Raw genomic sequence first — 25,467 nt, 5'->3', positions numbered from 1 at the left:
GGGAACCAGTTTATAATGTTGGGAACCAGTTTATAATGTTGGTAACCAGTTTATAATGCTGGGAACCAGTTTATAATATAATGACTTGTTTACTGTTCTAATAATGTTGGTAACCAGTTTATAATGTTGGTAACCAGTTTATAATAGAATGACTTGTTTACTGTTCTAATAATGTTGGTAACCAGTTTATAATGTTGGTAACCAGTTTATAATGTTGGTAACCAGTTTATAATGTTGGGAACTAGTTTATAATGTTGGTAACCAGTTTATAATGTTGGGAACCAGTTTATAATATAATGACTTGTTTACTGTTCTAATCATTTTGGTAACCAGTTTATAATGTTGGGAACCAGTTTATAATATTATGACTTGTTTACTGTTCTAATAATGTTGGTAACCAGTTTATAATGTTGGTAACCAGTTTATAATGTTGGGAACCAGTTTATAATATAATGACTTGTTTACTGTTCTAATAATTTTGGTAACCAGTTTATAATGTTGGGAACCAGTTTATAATATAATGACTTGTTTACTGTTCTAATAATGTTGGTAACCAGTTTATAATATAATGACTTGTTTACTGTTCTAATAATGTAGGGAACCAGTTTATAATGTTGGGAACCAGTTTATAATAGAATGACTTGTTTACTGTTCTAATAATGTTGGTAACCAGTTTATAATGTTGGTAACCAGTTTATAATGTTGGGAACTAGTTTATAATGTCGGGAACCAGTTTATAATGTTGGTAACCAGTTTATAATATAATGACTTGTTTACTGTTCTAATAATATTGGTAACCAGATTATAATGTTGGTAACCAGTTTATAATGTTGGTAACCAGTTTATAATGTTGGGAACCAGTTTATAATATAATGACTTGTTTACTGTTCTAATAATGTTGGTAACCAGTTTATAATATAATGACTTGTTTACTGTTCTAATAATGTTGGTAACCAGTTTATAATGTTGGGAACTAGTTTATAATGTTGGTAACCAGTTTATAATGTTGGGAACCAGTTTATAATATAATGACTTGTTTACTGTTCTAATAATGTTGGTAACAGTTTATAATGTTGGTAACCAGTTTATAATGTTGGGAACTAGTTTATAATGTTGGGAACCAGTTTATAATGTTGGTAACCAGTTTATAATGTTGGTAACCAGTTTATAATATAATTACTTGTTTACTGTTCTAATAATGTTGGTAACCAGTTTATAATGTTGGTAACCAGTTTATAATATAATGACTTGTTTACTGTTCTAATAATGTTGGGAACCAGTTTATAATGTTGGGAACCAGTTTATAATGTTGGGAACCAGTTTATAATGTTGGGAACCAGTTTATAATGTTGGGAACCAGTTTATAATATAATGACTTGTTTACTGTTCTAATAATATTGGTAACCAGATTATAATGTTGGTAACCAGTTTATAATGTTGGTAACCAGTTTATAATGTTGGGAACCAGTTTATAATATAATGACTTGTTTACTGTTCTAATAATGTTGGTAACCAGTTTATAATATAATGACTTGTTTACTGTTCTAATAATGTTGGTAACCAGTTTAGAATGTTGGGAACTAGTTTATAATGTTGGGAACCAGTTTATAATGTTGGTAACCAGTTTATAATGTTGGTAACCAGTTTATAATATAATTACTTGTTTACTGTTCTAATAATGTTGGTAACCAGTTTATAATGTTGGTAACCAGTTTATAATAGAATGACTTGTTTACTGTTCTAATAATGTTGGGAACCAGTTTATAATGTTGGGAACCAGTTTATAATGTTGGGAACCAGTTTATAATGTTGGGAACCAGTTTATAATATAATGACTTGTTTACTGTTCTAATAATGTTGGTAACAGTTTATAATGTTGGTAACCAGTTTATAATGTTGGGAACTAGTTTATAATGTTGGTAACCAGTTTATAATGTTGGGAACCAGTTTATAATATAATGACTTGTTTACTGTTCTAATAATGTTGGTAACCAGTTTATAATGTTGGGAACCAGTTTATAATGTTGGGAACCAGTTTATAATGTTGGGAACCAGTTTATAATGTTGGGAACCAGTTTATAATGTTGGGAACCAGTTTATAATGTTGGGAACCAGTTTATAATGTTGGGAACCAGTTTATAATGTTGGGAACTAGTTTATAATGTTGGTAACCAGTTTATAATGTTGGGAACTAGTTTATAATGTTGGTAACCAGTTTATAATGTTGGTAACCAGTTTATAATAGAATGACTTGTTTACTGTTCTAATAATGTTGGTAACCAGTTTATAATGTTGGTAACCAGTTTATAATGTTGGTAACCAGTTTATAATGTTGGTAACCAGTTTATAATAGAATGACTTGTTGCTAATGCTATTTCCTGTGTATTTCAGTGCTGTGTGGTATGACCAGACGTCGTACCCGACCTCCTGGCAGCTGGACCCTACAGAGGGACCCAACAGGGAGAGAAGACGGCTGCAGAGGTGTTACCTCACCATCCCCAACAAGTACCTGCTCAAAGACCGACGCAAGCCAGACGGTACTGTGACCCTAACCCTCACCCCTAACCCTCACCCATAACCCCTCACCCTCACAATCCCCAACAAGTACCTGCTCAAAGACCGACGCAAGCCAGACGGTACTGTGACCATAACCCATAACCCATAACCCCCACCCCTAACCCCTAACCCTCACCATCCCCAACAAGTACCTGCTCAAAGACCGATGCAAGCCAGACGGTACTGTGACCCTAACCCTCACCCATAACCCCTAACCCTCACCCATAACCCCTAACCCTCACCCATAACCCCTAACCCTCACCCATAACCCCTAACCCTCACCATCCCCAACAAGTACCTGCTCAAAGACCGACGCAAGCCAGACGGTACTGTGACCCTAACCCCTAACCCTCACCCATAACCCTCACCCATAACCCCTCACCCATAACCCCTCACCATCCCCAACAAGTACCTGCTCAAAGACCGACGCAAGCCAGACATACATTTTAAAATATAATAAGTCTGATCTTCAGCACCACTAGGGATAACATCCACTAGGGATAACATCCACTAGGGATAACCACCACTAGGGATAACCACCACTAGGGATAACATCCACTAGGGATAACCACCACTAGGGATAACATCCTAACAGCTGCAAAAAAAGAGCTTTTCATGTTTTCCTTCATTTTCGCTTTTGAGAGCACTATCTGGAAACCCGTTATGGATCCCGTCTGCCTGATCCCGTCTGCCTGAACCCATCTGCCTGAACCCATCTGCCTGATCCCGTCTGCCTGAACCCATCTGCCTGATCCCGTCTGCCTGAACCCATCTGCCTGATCCCGTCTGCCTGAACCCATCTGCCTGATCCCGTCTGCCTGAACCCATCTGCCTGATCCAGTCTGCCTGTCTGACCGACCATGTCTGTCTGTCTATCTGCCTGTCTGACCCTGCCTGTCTGACCCTGTCTATCTGCCTCTGTCTGACCTTTCAGACCCAGCAGCGCGGGCTCCACTGTCCTTCCTGTTTGAGGATAAGACCCACTCCTCCTTCTCCTCCACGGTGAAAGACAAGGCCACCAGCGAACCAATCAGATTCACCAGACGCTGCATCAGTGTTGCTCCCTCTAGAGAGACCTCTGGGGAGCTGCTGCTGGGTAAGGGACCACACACACACCACCTCCTAGCTTTATTGTCCAGTGAGTTTGTTCTGGTCCCATTCAGGCTGCCTAAGGCTCTATTTCCTGGTGTGTACTCTTACTCACACAGTGACCTTTTGACCCCTCACAGGGAAGTCTGGGATGTACTTTGTGGAGGATAACGCAGCTGACGCCCATGACAACCAGGTAACCCTCTCTCTACACCTGTACATTTAGAACAGATATAGTGATGTTGTTGCTCACTGTGTGTGTTGTGACAGAGTGCCCACGGGGAGACGGAGGCAGCGTCATTCTCCTGGACCTATGAGGAGATTAAGGAGGTCCATAAGAGGTGGTGGCAGCTCAGAGACAACGCTGTAGAGATCTTCCTCACCAACGGACGGACTCTCCTGCTGGCCTTCCACACCACCAAGGTAGGGTAGACTAAAGAGCACAGGGTCTCCTGCTACCCTTCCACACCACCAAGGTAGAGTAGGCTAAAGAGCACAGGGTCTCCTGCTACCCTTCCACACCACCAAGGTAGGGTGGACTAAAGAGCACAGGGTCTCCTGCTACCCTTCCACACCACCAAGGTAGGGTAGACTAAAGAGCACAGGGTCTCCTGCTACCCTTCCACACCACCAAGGTAGAGTAGGCTAAAGAGCACAGGGTCTCCTGCTACCCTTCCACACCACCAAGGTAGGGTGGACTAAAGAGCACAGGGTCTCCTGCTACCCTTCCACACCACCAAGGTAGGGTAGGCTAAAGAGCACAGGGTCTCCTGCTACCCTTCCACACCACCAAGGTAGGGTGTACTAAAGAGCACAGGGTCTCCTGCTACCCTTCCACACCACCAAGGTAGGGTGGACTAAAGAGCACAGGGTCTCCTGCTACCCTTCCACACCACCAAGGTAGGGTAGGCTAAAGAGCACAGGGTCTCCTGCTACCCTTCCACACCACCAAGGTAGGGTAGACTAAAGAGCACAGGGTCTCCTGCTACCCTTCGACACCACCAAGGTAGGGTGGACTAAAGAGCACAGGGTCTCCTGCTACCCTTCCACACCACCAAGGTAGGGTAGGCTAAAGAGCACAAGGTCTCCTGCTAGCCTTTCACACCAGGGTTGATAGTTCAGCATCTCCCCATCTTTTGTAGGTGTTCTTTATTTCTACTGAACACAAATATAAAAACGCAACATGTAAAGTGTTGGTCCCATGTTTCATGAGTTGGAATAAAAGATCCCAGAAATGTTCCATATGCACAAAAATCTTGTTTCTCTAAAATGTTGTGCACAAATGTGTTTCCATTCCTGTTAGTGAGCATTTCTCCCTTACAAAGATAATCCATCCACCTGACAGGTGTGGCATATCAAGATGAATAAACAGCATGATCATTACACAGGTGCACCTTGTGCTGGGGACAATAAATGGCCACTCTAAAATGTGCAATTTTGTCACAAACAATACCACAGATGTCTCAAATTTTGAGGGAGGATACAATTGACATGCTGACTGCAGGAATGTCCATCAGAGATGTTGCCAGATAATGTAATGCTCATTTCTCTACCATAAGCCCGCCTCCGTCGTTTTAGAGAATTTGGCAACACGTCGAACCGGCTTCACAACCGCGTGTATGAAGTCATGTGGGCGAGCGATTTGCTGACGTCAATGTTGTGAACAGAGTGCCCCGTGGTGGTGGTGGTGGTGGGGTTATGGTATGAGCAGGCATAGCTACGGACAATGAACACAATTGCATTTTACCGATGGCGATTTTACCGATGGCGATCCTGAGGCCCATTTTTTTTTAATGGTTTCTGTACAACAGGTGTACAGTTGAAGTCAGAAGTTTACATACACGTATGTTGGAGTGATTAAAACTAGTTTTTCAACCACTCCACAAACTTCTTGTTAACAAACTATAGTTTTGGCAAGTCGGTTAGGACATCTACTTTGTGCATGACACAAGTCATTTTTCCATCAATTGTTTACAGACAGATTATTTCACTTATAATTCACTATCACAATACTAGTGCGTCAGAAGTTTACAGAAACTAAGTTGAATGTGCCTTTAAACAGCTTGGAAAATTCCAGAAAATTATGTCATGCTTTAGAAGCTTATAATAGGCTAATTAATATCATTTGAGTCAATTGGAGGTGTACTTGTGGATGTATTTCAAGGCCTACCTTCAAACTCAGTGCCTCTTTACTTGACATCATGGGAAAATGAAAAAAATCAGCTAAGACCTCAAAAACAAAATGCAGACCTCCACAAGTATGGATCATCCTTGGGAGCAATTTCCAAACGCCTGAAGGTACCATGTTCATCTGTACAAACAATAGTACGCAAGAATAAACACCATGGGACCACGCAGCCGTCATACCGCTCAGGAAGGAGACGCGTTCTGTCTCCTAGAGATGAACGTACTTTGGTGCGAAAAGTGCAAATCAATCCCAGAACAACAGCAAAGGACCTTGTGAAGATGCAAAATGCTGGAGGTACTAAAGTATCTAGTATATCCACAATAAAAATGAGTCCTATATCGCCAACCTGAAAGGCTGCACAGCAAGGAAGAAGCCACTGCTCCAAAACCGCCATAAAAAAGACAGACTATGGTTTGCAACTGCACATGGGGACAAAGATCGTACTTTTTGGAGAAATATCCTCAGGTCTGATGAAACAAAAATGGAACTGTTTGGCCATAATGACCATCGTTATGTTTGGAGAAAAAAGGGGGAGGCTTGCAAGCCAAAGAACACCATCCCAACCGTGAAGCGCGTGGGTGGCAGCATCATGTTGTGGGGGTGCTTTGCTGCAGGAGGGACTGGTGCACTTCACAAAATAGATGGCATCATGAGGGAGGAAAAGTATGTGGATATATTGAAGCAACATCTCAAGACATCAGTCAGGAAGTTAAAGCTTGGTCGCAAATGGGTTTTCCAAATGGACAATGACCCCAAGCATACTTCCAAAGTTGTGGCAAAATGGCTTAAGGACAACAAAGTCAAGGTATTGGAGTGGCCATCACAAAGCCCTGACCTCAATCCTATAGAAAATTTGTGGGCAGATCTTAAAAAACGTGTGTGAGCAAGGAGGCCTACAAACCTGACTCAGCACCACCCAAAATGTTTGACCCAAGTTAGACAATTTAAAGGCAATGCTACCAAATACTAATTGAGTGTATGTAAACTTATGATCCACTGGGAATGTGATGAAATAAATAAAAGCTGAAATAAATCATTCTCCCTACTATTATTCTGACATTTCACATTCTTAAAATTAAGTGGTGATTCTAACTGACCTAAGACAGGGCATTTTTACCAGGATTAAATGTCAGGAATTGTGAAAAACTGAGTTTAACTGTATTTGGTAAAGGTGAATGTCAACTTCCAACTTTAACTGTATTCCCAGTCATGTTCTATTCCATAAATAAATCCATGAATTTATTTAATTTGACGGATTTCTTTATGGAATGTAACTCGGTAAATGTAATTAAATTGTTGCATGTTGCATTTATGTTTCTGTTCAGTATGTAATATCCTGGCTAGCATTTTGTAGCATGTAGCAATGCTAGTGGAAAGTGGTTGTATCAGCTAGCATAACCTAACACAATACTGAGCTGCAGCTAGCTAAAAAGTGATGGCTTAAGTATTTCACATGCAATAAAACTAGATTTTACATTTCCGTAGTTCCGTGATGACGTGTACCACAACATCCTGACCTCCGACCTCCCCAACCTCCTGGAGTATGGTAACATCACGGCATTAACACACCTGTGGGGCTCGGGGCAGATCAGTAACTTTGAGTACTTGACGCACCTCAACAAACACTCTGGGCGGAGCTTCAACGACCTGATGCAGTACCCTGTCTTCCCCTTCATACTGAGGGACTACATCTCAGAGACACTGGACCTGGGGGACAGCTCCATCTACAGGTCAGTTGTAGTACTAACACGGTTAGCTAAGGGTCAGTGTTATAACGAACCGACGTGTTAATTGGACCAAAGAAAAACAGAACAGGAAGTTTGACCTTTTCATTCTCTCTTTTTGGACTGTTTTCAGGAACCTGAACAAGCCCATAGCAGTCCAGTCTAAAGAGAAGGAGGATCGCTATGTGGACAATTATAAGGTGAACAGCTCAATGCAGCCTTACTGTGTTACTGCTTCTCTTGGATACAAGGTCAGTTTTTCACATGTATTCATTACACACGTCGCATAAACTGGAGTTTCTACCTCTTCCAGTATCTAGAGGAGGAGTATCGTAAGGGAGCGCATGATGACGACCCCATGCCTCCTGTCCAGCCGTACCATTACGGATCTCACTACTCCAACTCTGGCACTGTACTACACTTCCTGGTTCGCATGCCTCCATTCACCAAGATGTTCCTGGCCTACCAGGGTAAGACACCCACACAGATGTGTACTTCTAATGTAGCTCTCTTCTTCTAGGAATAGCTATTTTCATTCAGCAGCATATAAAAGATCACTGCCATTAGCATGAGGCTGATCACTGCCATCTGTATTGTGTTATTAGCATGAGGCTGATCACTGCCATCTGTGTTGTGTTATTAGCATGATCCTGAGGCTGAGGCTGATCACTGCCATCTGTATTGTGTTATTAGCATGATCCTGAGGCTGATCACTGCCATCTGTATTGTGTTATTAGCATGAGGCTGAGGCTGATCACTGCCATCTGTATTGTGTTATTAGCATGAAGTTGAGGCTGATCACTGCCATCTGTGTTGTGTTATTAGCATGATCCCCTGAGGCTGAGGCTGATCACATCCATCTGTATTTTGTTATTGGCATGAGGCTGAGGCTGATCACTGCCATCTGTATTGTGTTATTAGCATGAAGTTGAGGCTGATCACTGCCATCTGTGTTGTGTTATTAGCATGATCCCCTGAGGCTGAGGCTGATCACATCCATCTGTATTGTGTTATTGGCATGAGGCTGATCACTGCAATCTGTGTTGTGTTATTAGCATGATCCTGAGGCTGAGGCTGATCACTGCCATCTGTATTGTGTTATTAGCATGATCCTGAGGCTGATCACTGCCATCTGTATTGTGTTATTAGCATGATCCTGAGGCTGATCACTGCCATCTGTATTGTGTTATTAGCATGATCCTGAGGCTGATCACTGCCATCTGTGTTGTGTTATTAGCATGATCCTGAGACTGATCACTGCCATCTGTATTGTGTTATTAGCATGATCCTGAGGCTGATCACAGCCATCTGTATTGTGTTATTAGCATGATCCTGAGGCTGATCACAGCCATCTGTATTGTGTTATTAGCATGATCCTGAGGCTGATCACTGCCATCTGTATTGTGTTATTAGCATGATCCTGAGGCTGATCACTGCCATCTGTATTGTGTTATTAACATGAGGCTGATCACTGCCATCTGTATTGTGTTATTAGCATGATCCTGAGGCTGTTGTAGCGCCGTGTTCTGAGAACAACGTCCTGATCTAACTAAGACTGATCTGATCCAATGGCTGGCATGCATCAAAGGCTTCCTCTGATAGGCTTTCTCTCCCCCTTTTCACACTCAAACTTCTCTCTATCCCTCTGACTCCCCCCTGTTCTCCTCTTCCATATCTCTTCCTCTCTACCTCTCATCCCGTTTCTCTCTTCCTCTCTACCTCTCATCCCGTTTCTCTCTTCCTCTCTACCTCTCATCCCGTTTCTCTCTTCCTCTCTACCTCTCATCCCGTTTCTCTCTTCCTCTCTACCTCTCATCCCGTTTCTCTCTTCCTCTCTACCTCTCATCCCGTTTCTCTCTTCCTCTCTACCTCTCATCCCGTTTCTCTCTTCCTCTCTACCTCTCATCCCGTTTCTCTCTTCCTCTCTACCTCTCATCCCGTTTCTCTCTTCCTCTCTCTCTCATCCCGTTTCTCTCTTCCTCTCTACCTCTCATCCCGTTTCTCTCTTCCTCTCTACCTCTCATCCCGTTTCTCTCTTCCTCTCTACCTCTCATCCCGTTTCTCTCTTCCTCTCTACCTCTCATCCCGTTTCTCTCTTCCTCTCTACCTCTCATCCCGTTTCTCTCTTCCTCTCTACCTCTCATCCCGTTTCTCTCTTCCTCTGCTCTTGTCTTTCTACTGCTCTTCCTCCGAAGCCTCTCATCTTTGTTGATAGAAGTGTAATTGAATTCAGAAGCGGTGGTTCACAAGGCAATGAAAGGAAGCTCATTCACCAAGATAAAGACACTGTGTTGGTCCTGTATCATCAGAACACAGGTTTAATTAGTGTGTGTGTGTGTGTGTGTTGCAGACCAGAGCTTTGATATCCCTGACCGGACGTTCCACTCTATGAATACAACATGGCGTCTCTCCTCGTTCGAGAGCATGACTGACGTCAAGGAGCTAATACCAGAGTTCTTTTACCTCCCGGAGTTCCTGGTCAACAGAGAGGGTAGGAGAATAGACCACACACACAGACCTCTGTAACACAAAGAGTGCTTACCAGAGTTATATTACCTCTCAGAGTTCCTCGTCAACTGAGAGGAAAAGACGATATGATAATTGTGCCGGAGGGGATGGCTGCCATTTACAAGGTCCAAGCTTTTTTTTTTTTTTTTCCCCCACATTTTTTGTAACTTATTTTGTACATAATGTTGCTGCTACCGTGTCTAATGACCGAAAAGAGCTACTGGACATCAGAATAGCGATTTCTCACGTCGAACTGGACAACGATTTTTCTTTAATGAGTCTGACCTTGAAAGATATACTCCTTTGTCGAGACCAGGCCCAAATCCCTGTCATCAGCGTGAAGAAAATACAGAGAAAAGGGGAGGGCGGGGTGTCTTGTAAGAATTTGCCGTCGAGTAGGTAGTTGGAATCATTGGAAAACAAACTGTACGATCTACAATTAAGACTATTCTACCAACGGGGCATTCAAATCTGTAATATCTTATGTTTCACCGAGACGTGGCTTAACGACGACACAGATAATATTGATCTGGCTGGCTTCTCAGGACAGAGCAGCTATGTCAGTCAGGGGCGGGGGTGTGTCTTTGTCAATGTCTAATATTAAAGAAGTATTGCGGTTCTGTTCGCCTGAGGTAGAATACCTCATGATAAGCTGTAGACCACATATCTACCGAGAGGAGTTCTCATCTATATTATTCGTAGCCGTCTATTTACCACCACAAACCGATGCTGGCACTAAGACCCCACTCAATGAGCTGTGTAAGGTCATAACCAAACAAGAAAATGCTCATCCAGAAGAGGTGCTCCCAGTGGCCGGGGACTTTAATGCAGGGAAACTTAAATCAGTTTTACCTCATTTCTACCAGCATGTCAAATGTGGAACCAGAGGGGAAAAAACTCTAGACCTCCTTTACTCCACACAGAGACGCATAAAGCTAATACAAAGCTCTCCCTCACCCTCCATTTGGCAAATCTGACCATAATTCTATCCTCCTGATTCCTGCTTACAAGCAAAAACTAAAGCAGGAAGTACCAGTGACTCGCTCAATACGGAAGTGGTCAAATGACGCGGATGCTAACCTACAGGACGGTTTTGGTAGCACAGACTGGAATCTGTTCTGGGATTCTTCCAATGACATTGGGGAGAGACCAGTCACCAGCTTCATCAATAAATGCATTGACAATGTATTTCCCACAGTGACTGTACGTACATATCCCAACCAGAAGCCATGGATTACAGGCAACATCTGCACCGAGCTAAAGGCTAAAGCTGCCGCTTTCAAGGAGTGGGACAATAATCTGGACGTTTATAGGAAATCCTGCTATGCCCACAGATTAACCATCGAACAGGGAAAACGTCGATACAGGAATAAGATTTATTCATACTACACCGGCTCTGACGCTTGTCGGATGTGGCAGGGCTTGCAAACTAGTACAGACTACAAAGAAAAACTCATCCACGATGAGTGACGCGAGCCTACCAGACGAGCTTAATGCCTTTCTATGCTCACTTCGTGGCAAGCAACACTGAAGCATGCATGAGAGCACCAGCTGTTCCGGACGACTGTGTGATCTCATCCGTAGCCAATGTGAGCAAGACCTTTAACTTCTTATGGGCAGGTAGCGTCCCACCTGGCCAGAGTGCAAAATACTAAATTAAAATATTTAACACTCTTGGAAATATGTGTTACACATGAAAATAAAGCTTAACTTCTTGTTAATCCAGCCGCTGTGTCAGATTTCAAAAAGGCTTTATGGCGAAAGCTCACCATGCGATTATCTGAGGACAGCGCCCCACATACAAACACATTAAAATAATTTTTCAACCAGGCAGGTGCGACACAAAAGTCAAAAATTGCGATATAGTTAATTCCTTTGAAGATCTTCTTCTGTTGGAACTCCAAAATGTCCCAGAAACATCACAAATAGTCTTTTGTTCGATAATGTCCTTTATGTCCCAAAAATGTCCATTTATTTGGCGCGTTTGATTCCAAAATACACCAGTTTTAACTCGCCCAACGTGCCTACATAGTATCTAATAAATTACCTGTAAACATGGTCCGCCTGCCATATCAGTTCTGTTATATTCATAGACATTATTTTCACAGTTTTAGAAACGTTAATGTTTTCTATCCAAATCTACCAATGATATGCATATCCTAGCTTCTGGGCCCAAGTAACAGGCAATTTACTTTGGGCACACTTTTCATCCGGAAGTGTAAATACTGCCCCCTACCCATGAGAGGTTAAACAGGTCCACATTCACAAAGCCGCTGGGCCAGACAGATTACCAGGACGTGTACGCAGAACATACCAACTGGCAAGTGTCTTCACTGACATTTTCCACCTCTCGCTGACTGAGTCTCTAATACCTACATGTTTCAAACAGACCACCATAGTCCCTGTGCTCAAGAAAGTGAAGGTAACCTGCTTAAATGTTTACTGACCCGTAGCACTCACGTTGGATGTGCTTTGAAAGGCTGGTCATGGCTCACGTCAACTCCATCATGCCGGAAGCCCTAGACCCAGTCCAATTCGCCCCAACAGATCCACAGATGATACAATCTCAATCACGCTCCACACTGCCTTTTCCCACCTGGACAAAAGGAACACCTATGTGAGAATGCTGGTCATTGACTACAGCTCAGCATTCAACACAAAGCTCATCACTACGCTAAGGAACCTGGGACTAAACACCTCCCTTTGCACCTGGATCCTGGACTTCCTGACGGGCCGCACCCAGGTGCTATGGGTAGGTAACAACACGTCTGCCATGCTGATCCTTAACACTGGGGGCCCTCAGGGGTGTGTACTTAGTCCCCTCCTGTACTCCCTGTTCACCCACAACTGCATGGCCAAGCACGACTCCAACACCATCATTAACTTTGCTGATGACACAACAGTGGTAGGCCTGAACGCTGACAACAATGAGACGGCCTATAGGGAGGAGGTGAGAGAACTGGCAGTGTGGTGGCAGGACAACAACCTCAATGTGAGCAAGACAAAGGAGCTGATCGTGGCGGAAAAGGAGGGCCGAACAGGCCCACATTAACACCAATGGGGCTGAAGTGGAGCAGGTTGAGAGTTTCAAGTTCCTTTGTGTCCACATCACCAATGAACTTTCATGGTCCAAACATACCACGACAGTCATGAAGAGGGCACAACAACACTTTTTCCCCAAAAACCTTTAACCCCTCAGGAGACTGAAAAGATTTGGCATGGGTTCCCAGATCCTCCAAAAGTTCTACAGCTGCACCATCGAGAGCATCCTGGCCGGTTGCATCACATCCTGGTATGGCAACTGCTCGGCATCCAACCGTAAGGCGCTACAGAGGGTAGTGCGTACGGCCCTGTACATCACTGGGGCCAAGCCTCCTGCCATGTAGGATATATACTAGGCGGTGTCAGAGGAAAGCCCTGAAAATGGTCAAAGACTCCAGTCACCCAAGTCAGTCTGTTCTCTCTGCTACCACACTGCAAGCAGTGCCGGAGCGTGAAGTCGAGGTACAAAAGGCTCCTTAACAGCTTCTACCCCCAAGCCATAAGACTGCTGAACAATGAATCAAAATGGCCACCCGGACCATTTACATTGACCCCACCGTCCCTTTGTTTTTACACTGCTGCTACTCGCTGTTTATTATCTATGCACAGGCACTTTACAAATTACCTCGTCTAACCTCTACCCCCAGGACATTGCCTCTGTAACGGTACCCTCTGTATATAGCCTCGTTATTGTTATGTCATTTTCTTGTGTAACTTTTATTTATTTTATTTTCACTTTTGTTTATTTAGTAAATATTTTCTTAACTCTATTTCTTGAACTGCGTTGTTGGTTAAGGGTTTGTAAAGTAAGCATTTCACTAAGGTTGTATTCCGAGCATGTGACAAATTCCATTTGATTTGATCCACAATCTTTGATTGTTTAGTGAAGGTATTCCCAAACTGGGGTCGTTGGCACCAAGGAACTTTTTCTCGCCTGAATGATGTGAATCGAGGATTACAGGGACTCCAACTATGTTCAATGTGCGGTACAAGAGTGAGGTTTTGATTAGGAAGTTGTAGCTCTTCTCTGCCGGCATGAACAAGGACAAGCTAAAGTTTAAGAGGGTGTGAACGATGCTGACTGGGTGTAGACAAAGAAGAGCTCTCCAGTAGGAACCAAAACATTTCAAAGGCCATTTTATATGTTACAAGTTGATCAACTTTCAAAGCAGAATTACTTTCCCATTGTTCCTCAACTGTAGTGTTTGATGTACAATTTTCCAGCTCCGAGTCTCTACTTTTATCCAATGTAAAAAACACAAATTCAAATTTTGCTACATAAGACCGAATCGAGCCGGTTGGTCACATATTATCAGTAAGGAATGTTTTACAGTAGACGCCCATATTAGCAGTAAGGAATGTTTTACAGTAGACGCCCATATTAGCAGTAGACGCCCATATTAGCAGTAGACGCCCATATTAGCAGTAAGGAATGTTTTACAGTAGACGCCCATATTAGCAGTAAGGAATGTTTTACAGTAGACGCCCATATTAGCAGTAAGGAATGTTTTACAGTAGACGCCCATATTAGCAGTAAGGAATGTTTTACAGTAGACGCCCATATTAGCAGTAAGGAATGTTTTACAGTAGACGCCCATATTATCAGTAAGGAATGTTTTACAGTAGACGCCCATATTAGCAGTAAGGAATGTTTTACAGTAGACGCCCATATTAGCAGTAAGGAATGTTTTACAGTAGACGCCCATATTAGCAGTAAGGAATGTTTTACAGTAGACGCCCATATTAGCAGTAAGGAATGTTTTACAGTAGACGCCCATATTAGCAGTAAGGAATGTTTTACAGTATTAGCAGTAAGGAATGTTTTACAGTAGACGCCCATATTATCAGTAAGGAATGTTTTACAGTAGACGCCCATATTATCAGTAAGGAATGTTTTACAGTAGACGCCCATATTATCAGTAAGGAATGTTTTACAGTAGACGCCCATATTAGCAGTAAGGAATGTTTTACAGTAGACGCCCATATTAGCAGTAAGGAATGTTTTACAGTAGACGCCCATATTAGCAGTAAGGAATGTTTTACAGTAGACGCCCATATTAGCAGTAAGGAATGTTTTACAGTAGACGCCCATATTATCAGTAAGGAATGTTTTACAGTAGACGCCCATATTAGCAGTAAGGAATGTTTTACAGTAGACGCCCATATTAGCAGTAAGCCCATATTAGCAATAAGGAATGTTTTACAGTAGACGCCCATATTAGCAGTAAGGAATGTTTTACAGTAGACGCCCATATTAGCAGTAAGGAATGTTTTACAGTAGACGCCCATATTAGCAGTAAGGAATGTTTTACAGTAGACGCCCATATTAGCAGTAAGGAATGTTTTACAGTAGACGCCCATATTAGCAGTAAGGAATGTTTTACAGTAGACGCCCATATTAGCAGTAAGGAATGTTTTACAGTAGACGCCCATATTAGCAGTAAGGAATGTTTTACAGTAGACGCCCATATTATCAGTAAGGAATGTTTTACAGTAGACGCCCATATGTTTTTAGCAGTAAGGAATGTTTTACAGTAGACGCCCATATTAGCAGTAAGGAATGTTTTACAGTAGACGCCCATATTAGCAGTAAGGAATGTTTTACAGTAGACGCCCATATTAGCAGTAAGGAATGTTTTACAGTAGACGCCCATATTAGCAGTAAGGAATGTTTTACAGTAGACGCCCATATTAGCAGTAAGGAATGTTTTACAGTAGACGCCCATATTAGCAGTAAGGAATGTTTTACAGTAGTCATCCTCTCCTCTTTCCAATGTGTCCTCTGTCTTCCTCCAGGTTTTGACTTTGGTGTGCGTCAAAACAGTGAGCGTGTGAACCACGTCAACCTGCCACCCTGGGCGCGGAACGACCCTCGCCTCTTCATCCTGATCCACCGCCAGGCCCTGGAGTCAGACCAGGTCTCTCAGACCCTCTGTCAGTGGATCGACCTGGTGTTTGGGCTGAAACAGAAAGGAAAGGCAGCTGTACATGCCATCAACGTATTCCACCCTGCTGTGAGTAGCTGTTTATGCCATATATATCCCACCGAACGGAAGGCAGCTGTACATGCCATCAACGTATTCCACCCTGCTGTGAGTAGCTGTTTATGCCATATATATCCCACCGAACGGAAGGGAACAGAGAGGGCCTCGATTTGGACGACAACAACAACAAAAAATCGACGTTGTGTTTTTAGTTTACCGTTGCAAAACGTTTTTGTGTGTGAGCTTGACCTTGGACAAGAAGAGACATCAGCTTGTATTTTAACTGTTTGACGAGGTTGTCAATTTGATTTGTCTCCCCTCGTCCGTAGACATATTTCGGTATGGACGTGTCGTCAGTGGAGGACCCAGTGCAGCGGCGTGCTTTGGAGACCATGATCAAGACGTACGGACAGACGCCCAGACAGCTGTTCTCTGCATCCCACATCAGCAGAGCTGGACCCAGACTCATTATGGAGGGAGAGCTTCCCGCTGCCATGGGCCTCCTGGTGCAGCTGGCCTTCAGAGAGACCAGGGAACAGGTCAAAGATATAGTTTACCCGGTAGGTTAAAGGTCAGAGGTTAGGGTCAGGTGTTACGGCCTCCTGGTGCAGCTGGCCTTCAGAGAGACCAGGGTCATCCAATGGGTTTTGAGAAGGAGACAAGGAGAGAGGACGCGAGAAGTATGCAATTGAGATCTTCCCATAGTCTACCCGATAGGTCAAAGTTCAAACTGGAGAGTTATGGGGGGGCGGCAGGTAACCTAGTGGTTAGAGGGGAGGGGCGGCAGGTAGCCTAGTGGTTAGAGGGGAGGGGCGGCAGGTAGTCTAGTGGTTAGAGCGTTGGGCCAGTAATCAAAAGGTTGCTGGATCAAATCCCCGAGCTGACAAGGTACAAATCTGTCGTTCTGCCCCTGAACAAGGCAGTTAACCCACTGTTCCCCTGAACAAGGCAGATAAATCAAATCAAAATCAAATCAAATGTATTTATATAGCCCTTCGTACATCAGCTGATATCTCAAAGTGCTGTACAGAAACCCAGCCTAAAACCCCAAACAGCAAGCAATGCAGGTGTAGAAGCACGGTGGCTAGGAAAAACTCCCTAGAAAGGCCAAAACCTAGGAAGAAACCTAGAGAGGAACCAGGCTATGTGGGGTGGCCAGTCCTCTTCTGGCTGTGCCAGGTGGAGATTATAACAGAACATGGCCAAGATGTTCAAATGTTCATAAATGACCAGCATGGTCGAATAATAATAAGGCAGAACAGTTGAAACTGGAGCAGCAGCACGGCCAGGTGGACTGGGGACAGCAAGGAGTCATCATGTCAGGTAGTCCTGGGGCATGGTCCTAGGGCTCAGGTCCTCCGAGAGAGAGAGAAAGGGAGAAGGAGAGAATTAGAGAACGCACACTTAGATTCACACAGGACACCGAATAGGACAGGAGAAGTACTCCAGATATAACAAACTGACCCTAGCCCCCCGACACATAAACTACTGCAGCATAAATACTGGAGGCTGAGACAGGAGGGGTCAAGAGACACTGTGGCCCCATCCGAGGACACCCACGGACAGGGCCAAACAGGAAGGATATAACCCCACCCACTTTGCCAAAGCACAGCCTAGAATAGAGGCACGGTGGCTAGGAAAAACTCCCTAGAAAGGCCAAAACCTAGGAAGAAACCTAGAGAGGAACCAGGCGATGAGGGGTGGTCAGTCCTATTCTGACTGTGCCGGGTGGAGAGTTAACCCATTGTTCCCCTGAACAAGGCAGTTAACCCATTGTTCCCCTGAACAAGGCAGTTAACCCATTGTTCCCCTGAACAAGGCAGTTAACCCATTGTTCCCCTGAACAAGGCAGTTAACCCACTGTTCCCCTGAACAAGGCAGTTAACCCACTGTTCCCCTGAACAAGGCAGTTAACCCACTGTTCCCCTGAACAAGGCAGTTAACCCACTGTTCAAAGTTCCCTGAACAAGGCAGTTAACCCACTGTTCCCCTGAACAAGGCAGTTAACCCACTGTTCCCCTGAACAAGGCAGTTAACCCACTGTTCCCCTGAACAAGCTGCAGTTAACCCACTGTTAAAACCCCCTGAACAAGGCAGTTAACCCACTGACCCCTGAACAAGGCAGTTGAACCCACTGTTCCCTGAACAAGGCAAAGTTAACCCACTGTTAAGGCAGAACCCTGAACAAGGCAGTTAACCCACTGTTCCCTGAACAAGCAGCACACTTAGATTCACACAGAACACCGAATAGGACAGAAGTACTCCAGATATAACAAACTGACCCTAGCCCCCCCGACACATAAACAGTTAACCCACTGTTCCCCTGAACAAGGCAGTTAACCCACTGTTCCCTGAACAAGGCAGTTAACCCACTGTTCCCCTAGAGAGGAACAAGGCAGTTAACCCACTGTTCCCCTGAACAAGGCAGTTAACCCACTGTTCCCTGAACAAGGCAGTTAACCCACTGTTCCCCTGAACAAGGCAGTTAACCCACTGTTCCCTGAACAAGGCAGTTAACCCACTGTTCCCTGAACAAGGCAGTTAACCCACTGTTCCCCTGAACAAGGCAGTTAACCCACTGTTCCCCTGAACAAGGCAGTTAACCCACTGTTCCCCGGTAGGCCGTCATTGTAAATAAGAATTTGTTCTTAATAGTTAAATAAAGTTGTTTTTATATATATATATATATAAATGGAGAAGTGTAGGGTAGTCTCCCTGAAAAACAGTTGTTGCTAAGTGGGCTTTACTACATGACAATTTAATTGAAATTATATGAATCTGGGTGGGCTATGCAGTGCTGTTGAATAATCGTCCTCTCTCTCTCCCCCTTCCTCTTCCGCCTCTCTTCCCTCCCCAGAGTCCCCTGTCCTGGATCAAGGGCCTGAAGTGGGGTGAGTATGTGGGCTCCCCCAGCTCTCCAGACCCTGCAGTGTGTTTCAGCCAGCCCCATGGAGAGAGGTTTGGGTCTCTACTGGCTCTCCCTACCAGAGCCATCTGTGGACTGTCACGCAACTTCTGTCTCATGATGATCTACAGCAAGGAACAAGGTGACAAATATACTAGGAACAAGGTGACACATTATATTATACTAGGAACAAGGTGACACATTATATTAGGAACCAGGTGACACGGTACAGTATATTATACTGGGAACAAGGTGACACATTATATTATACTAGGAACAAGGTGACACAGTACAATATATTATACTAGGAACAAGGTGACACATTATATTATGCTAGGAACAAGGTGACACAGTATATTATACTAGGAACAAGGTGACACATTATATTATACTAGGAACAAGGTGACACATTATATTAGGAACCAGGTGACACAGTACAGTATATTATACCGGGAACAAGGTGACACATTATATTATGCTAGGAACAAGGTGACACAGTATATTATACTAGGAACAAGGTGACACATTATATTATACTAGGAACAAGGTGACACATTATATTATACTAGGAACAAGGTGACACATTATATTAGGAACCAGGTGACACAGTACAGTATATTATACTGGGAACAAGGTGACACAGTACAGTATATTATACTGGGAACAAGGTGACACGGTACATTATATTATACTAGGAACAAGGTGACAAATATACTAGAAACAAGGTGACACATACTAGGAACAAGGTGACACATACTAGGAACAAGGTGACACATATACTAGGAACAAGGTGACACATATACTAGGAACAAGGTGACACATATACTAGGAACAAGGTGACACATATACTAGGAACAAGGTGACACATATACTAGGAACAAGGTGACACATACTAGGAACAAGGTGACACATACTAGGAACAAGGTGACACATATACTAGGAACAAGGTGACACATACTAGGAACAAGGTGACACATATACTAGGAACAAGGTGACACAGTATATTATACTGGGAACAAGGAGACAGTATATTATACTGGGAACAAGGAGACACAGTACAGTATATTATACTGGGAACAAGGTGACAAATATACTAGGAACAAGGTGACACATATTATACTGGGAACAAGGTGACACAGTACAGTATATTATACTAGGAACAAGGTGACACAGTACAGTATATTATACTTGGAACAAGGTGACACAGTATATTATACTAGGAACAAGGTGACACAGTACAGTATATTATACTAGGAACAAGGTGACACAGTACAGTATATTATACTGGGAACAAGGTGACACAGTATATTATACTAGGAACAAGGTGACACAGTACAGTATATTATACTAGGAACAAGGTGACACAGTACAGTATATTATACTGGGAACAAGGTGACACAGTACAGTATATTATACTAGGAACAAGGTGACACAGTACAGTATATTATACTAGGAACAAGGTGACACAGTACAGTATTATACTAGGAACAAGGTGACACAGTACAGTATATTATACTTGGAACAAGGTGACACAGTACATTATATTATACTACGAACAAGGTGACACAGTACAGTATATTATACTAGGAACAAGGTGACACATTATATTATACTAGGAACAAGGTGACACAGAACAGTATATTATACTGGGAACAAGGTGACACAGTACAGTATATTATACTAGGAACAAGGTGACACAGTACAGTATTATACTAGGAACAAGGTGACACAGTACAGTATATTATACTGGGAACAAGGTGACACAGTACAGTATATTATACTGGGAACAAGGTGACACAGTACAGTATATTATACTGGGAACAAGGTGACACAGTACAGTATATTATACTAGGAACAAGGTGACACAGTATATTATACTAGGAACAAGGTGACACAGTATATTATACTAGGAACAAGGTGACACAGTACAGTATATTATACTAGGAACAAGGTGACACAGAACAGTATATTATACTGGGAACAAGGTGACACAGTACAGTATATTATACTAGGAACAAGGTGACACAGTACAGTATATTATACTAGGAACAAGGTGACACAGTATATTATACTAGAAAAGTATGCATTTCCTATTCGTCTAGTGACAAGGACAGTTTTGAGATAACCCTACCCGAGATAGGACCAAACACAAGCATATGTTTTCTCATCACAAATATTTTCCAGTTATGAATTTGATGGTTGTGTAAAAATATTTCACTGCCAAAGTAGTTCAATTGATATATATTGTGACACACCCCCTAAACTCAAAACATGCCAAATAATGCCTAGCTGATGGGGAACACAAGCTCCTGCAGCCCAATATTACCAGCCTGATATTGGGAATACAATTAGTCAGTTGTCTGCCCTACATTCACAAACAAACAGCATTGAATCTTTGGTCTATACATTACTCTTAAAGAATTTTTGCGAAGGCGAGGATTTTGGAAATGTCATCAAAGCCTACTGGATGACAACTTGTTTTTAACCAGGACAGAATCATTAATAATCCCCTTATTGTATGGGACACTTTGAAATGTGCCTTCAAGAGGCCCTGCAATTCAGTACTCATCTATAAAACAACTATTATTTAGGTCAGAAGAGCTCATATTAACAAAGGAAAATGAAAAGACTAACAGAACAGTTAGATAGCAATAAAAACTGTACCGTAAAGGCACAGAATAAAGAGGAAAAACAACAAGAAACGGAGCAACTTATTCCAGAAAGATCCAATAAAGCGAACAGGATGGAATATGAGGAGAAATGCACCAATTCGTTTTCTAATCTTCAGCATAGAAATGCTACCAAAAAGAATTTACTGAAACTTTTTGCAAATGGAGTCACCCATAATTCACCAAACCATTTTGAAAGACGAAGCAAAGAACTTTAAGCATACGTTTTCGTTTTGTCATCTCCGCTAACAAAAGTTAATTGTTTATATTAATACAAATGTACAGAAAGACTCATGTGAAGGACGAATTACAGAGGAGGAACTTCTATATGCAATTAAAGCCTTCAAGTCTGGGGAAACTCCAGGCCTGGATGGCATACCAGTGGCGGTATATAGCTTTTTTTCATGTACTCAGAGGTCCGTTATTAGTATGTTTTAACCACTCTTATAAAAATGGTAGATTATCAGATACTCAACGAAAATGTTTGATTTAATTATTACTGAAACAGGACCCAGGTGGTAAAGATCCAGTCTATTTAAAATACATTGGAGGGCCCGTTACACTTCAGTGTTGTGAATCAAAAATTCTAGCGACATGCTTCGCGCATAGAATTAAAAAGGTGTTGACCGATATTATTCATCCTAATCAGACAGGTTCTTTACATGGACAATACATTTAGAGATAATATAAGACAACTACTGGAAACAATAGAATACTATGAAATATTTGGGAAACCAGGCCCGGTATTCATAGCTGACTTTGAAAAGGCTTTTGATAAAGTACGACTGGAGTTTATATATAAATGCCTGGAATATAAACATTTTGGTGAATCTCTTAGAAAATGGGTTGAAGTTAAGTGTAGCAACCAACAGGTGTAAAATGTGAAATAATGGCTACTTATCAGTTTAGAGGAGTAAAACAAGGTTGTCCACTATCGGCATACCTATTTATTATTGCCATCGAAATGTTAGCTGTTAAAATGAGATCCTACAATAATATTAAGGGTTTAGAAACCAGTGATTAAAAACTAAGGTGTCGTTGTACATTGATTCATGTTTTCTTTTAAAAACACAATTAGAATCTCTCCAGCCTCATAGAGGATTTAGATACTTTTAGAATTAGAATCTCTCCATGGCCTCATAGAGGATTTAGATACTTTTAGAATTAGAATCTCTCCATGGCCTCATAGAGGATTTAGATACTTTTAGAATTAGAATCTCTCCACGGCCTCATAGTTTTAGAATTAGAATCTCTCCACGGCCTCATAGTTTTAGAATTAGAATCTCTCAAGCCTCATAGAGGATCTAGATACTTTTAGAATTAGAATCTCTCCACGGCCTCATAGAGGATTTAGATACTTTTAGAATTAGTCTCTCCACGGCCTCATAGAGGATTTAGATACTTTTAGAATTAGAATCTCTCCACGGCCTCATAGAGGATCTCGATCATTTTAGAATTAGAATCTCTCCACGGCCTCATAGAGGATCTCGATCATTTTAGAATTAGAATCTCTCCACGGCCTCATAGAGGATCTAGATCATTTTTCTAACCTCTGGATTAAAACCAAATTATGATCAGTGTACTATATTACGTATTGGATCACAAAACAATTCAACTTTTACATTACCATGTAGTTTACCAAATAAATGGTTTGACGGGGATGTGGACTCGGTATACAAATCCTAAAAAAAAGAAATTATCTCACTCCAATACATTTAACAAAAAGATAGCAAAAATAGATAAGAAAAGGAAAATAACTGTCTGTTTGTGTAAAAAATCACCCCGATTTAACTCTTTCGTCATATCCCAGTTAACCTATTTGGTTATGGCCTTGCCTACACCTAGCGACCTGATTTTTAATTTACATGAGAGAAGAAAAAAAATGTTTTATTTGGAACGGTAAACCAGACTAAATAAAAAGGGTCTTTCCTGACATAAATATATACAGTAACACGTCTTTTTGATGTTGTGGCAATTGTAATCTAATCTGCTCTAAAGACTGACCCTCCGTGTCTCTAGGTGTTGAGGAGCACTGACCCTCTCCTCTGTGTCTCTAGGTGTTGAGGAGCACTGACCCTCTCCTCTGTGTCTCTAGGTGTTGAGGAGCACTGACCCTCTCCTCTGTGTCTCTAGGTGTTGAGGAGCACTGACCCTCTCCTCTGTGTCTCTAGGTGTTGAGGAGCACTGACCCTCTCCTCTGTGTCTCTAGGTGTTGAGGAGCACTGACCCTCTCCTCTGTGTCTCTAGGTGTTGAGGAGCACTGACCCTCTCCTCTGTGTCTCTAGGTGTTGAGGAGCACTGACCCTCTGTGTCTCTAGGTGTGAGGAGCACTGACCCTCTCCTCTGTGTCTCTAGGTGTTGAGGAGCACTGACCCTCTGTGTCTCTAGGTGTTGAGGAGCACTGACCCTCTGTGTCTCTAGGTGTTGCGGAGCACTGACCCTCTGTGTCTCTAGGTGTTGAGGAGCACTGACCCTCTGTCTCTAGGTGTTGAGGAGCACTGACCCTCTCCTCTGTGTCTCTAGGTGTTGAGGAGCACTGACCCTCCCTCTGTGTTTCTAGGTGTTGAGGAGCACTGACCCCTCCTCTGTGTCTCTAGGTGTTGAGGAGCACTGACCCTCTCCTCTGTGTCTAGGTGTTGAGGAGCACTGACCCTCTGTGTCTCTAGGTGTTGAGGAACACTGACCCTCTCCGCTGTGTCTCTAGGTGTTGAGGAGCACTGACCCTCACCTCTGTGTCTCTAGGTGTTGAGGAGCACTGACCCTCTCCTCTGTGTCTCTAGGTGTTAAGGAGCACTGACCCTCTCCTCTGTGTCTCTAGGTGTTGAGGAGCACTGACCCTCTCCTCTGTGTCTCTAGGTGTTGAGGAGCACTGACCCTCACCTCTGTGTCTCTAGGTGTTGAGGAGCACTGACCCTCTCCTCTGTGTCTCTAGGTGTTGAGGAGCACTGACCCTCTCCTCTGTGTCTCTAGGTGTTGAGGAGCACTGACCCTCTCCTCTGTGTCTCTAGGTGTTGAGGAGCACTGACCCTCTCCTCTGTGTCTCTAGGTGTTGAGGAGCACTGACCCTCTGTGTCTCTAGGTGTTGAGGAGCACTGACCCTCTCCTCTGTGTCTCTAGGTGTTGAGGAGCACTGACCCTCTCCTCTGTGTCTCTAGGTGTTGAGGAGCACTGACCCTCTCCTCTGTGTCTCTAGGTGTTGAGGAGCACTGACCCTCTCCTCTGTGTCTCTTGTGTTGAGGAGCACTGACCCTCTCCTCTGTGTCTCTAGGTGTTGAGGAGCACTGACCCTCTCCTCTGTGTCTCTAGGTGTTGAGGAGCACTGACCCTCTCCTCTGTGTCTCTAGGTGTTGAGGAGCACTGACCCTCTCCTCTGTGTCTCTAGGTGTTGAGGAGCACTGACCCTCTCCTCTGTGTCTCTAGGTGTTGAGGAGCACTGACCCTCTCTGTGTCTCTAGGTGTTGAGGAGCACTGACCCTCTCCTCTGTGTCTCTAGGTGTTGAGGAGCACTGACCCTCTCCTCTGTGTCTCTAGGTGTTGAGGAGCACTGACCCTCTCCTCTGTGTCTCTAGGTGTTGAGGAGCACTGACCCTCTCCTCTGTGTCTCGAGGTGTTGAGGAGCACTGACCCTCTGTCTCTAGGTGTTGAGGAGCACTGACCCTCACCTCTGTGTCTCTAGGTGTTGAGGAGCACTGACCCTCTCCTCTGTGTCTCTAGGTGTTGAGGAGCACTGACCCTCTCCTCTGTGTCTCTAGGTGTGAGGAGCACTGACCCTCTCCTCTGTGTCTCTAGGTGTTGAGGAGCA

General features: G+C 43.3%; 1 protein-coding gene across 1 annotated transcript in view; it reads left to right on the top strand.

The window, feature by feature from the left end:
- Positions 1 to 2,828: 2,828 nt before the first annotated feature.
- Positions 2,829 to 25,467, top strand: part of LOC112236521 (lysosomal-trafficking regulator) — a 39,894-nt gene continuing 17,255 nt past the window's right edge. Inside the window, exons 1-11 of the mRNA XM_042305699.1 lie at positions 2,829 to 2,882; positions 3,491 to 3,652; positions 3,786 to 3,841; positions 3,916 to 4,068; positions 7,319 to 7,563; positions 7,691 to 7,757; positions 7,871 to 8,027; positions 9,908 to 10,048; positions 15,904 to 16,121; positions 16,421 to 16,651; positions 18,949 to 19,138. Of these exons, the coding sequence (XP_042161633.1) occupies positions 3,797 to 3,841; positions 3,916 to 4,068; positions 7,319 to 7,563; positions 7,691 to 7,757; positions 7,871 to 8,027; positions 9,908 to 10,048; positions 15,904 to 16,121; positions 16,421 to 16,651; positions 18,949 to 19,138 (1,447 nt within the window). The 5' untranslated portion in view covers positions 2,829 to 2,882; positions 3,491 to 3,652; positions 3,786 to 3,796. The remainder of the gene's footprint in view (positions 2,883 to 3,490; positions 3,653 to 3,785; positions 3,842 to 3,915; positions 4,069 to 7,318; positions 7,564 to 7,690; positions 7,758 to 7,870; positions 8,028 to 9,907; positions 10,049 to 15,903; positions 16,122 to 16,420; positions 16,652 to 18,948; positions 19,139 to 25,467) is intronic.

This window comes from Oncorhynchus tshawytscha, linkage group LG24 (assembly GCF_018296145.1).
Source record: "Oncorhynchus tshawytscha isolate Ot180627B linkage group LG24, Otsh_v2.0, whole genome shotgun sequence".
NCBI classification, from domain to species: domain Eukaryota; kingdom Metazoa; phylum Chordata; class Actinopteri; order Salmoniformes; family Salmonidae; genus Oncorhynchus; species Oncorhynchus tshawytscha.
The sequence above is the reverse complement of the archived record's forward strand: the minus strand, read 5'-3'. Positions and strand labels throughout refer to the sequence as shown.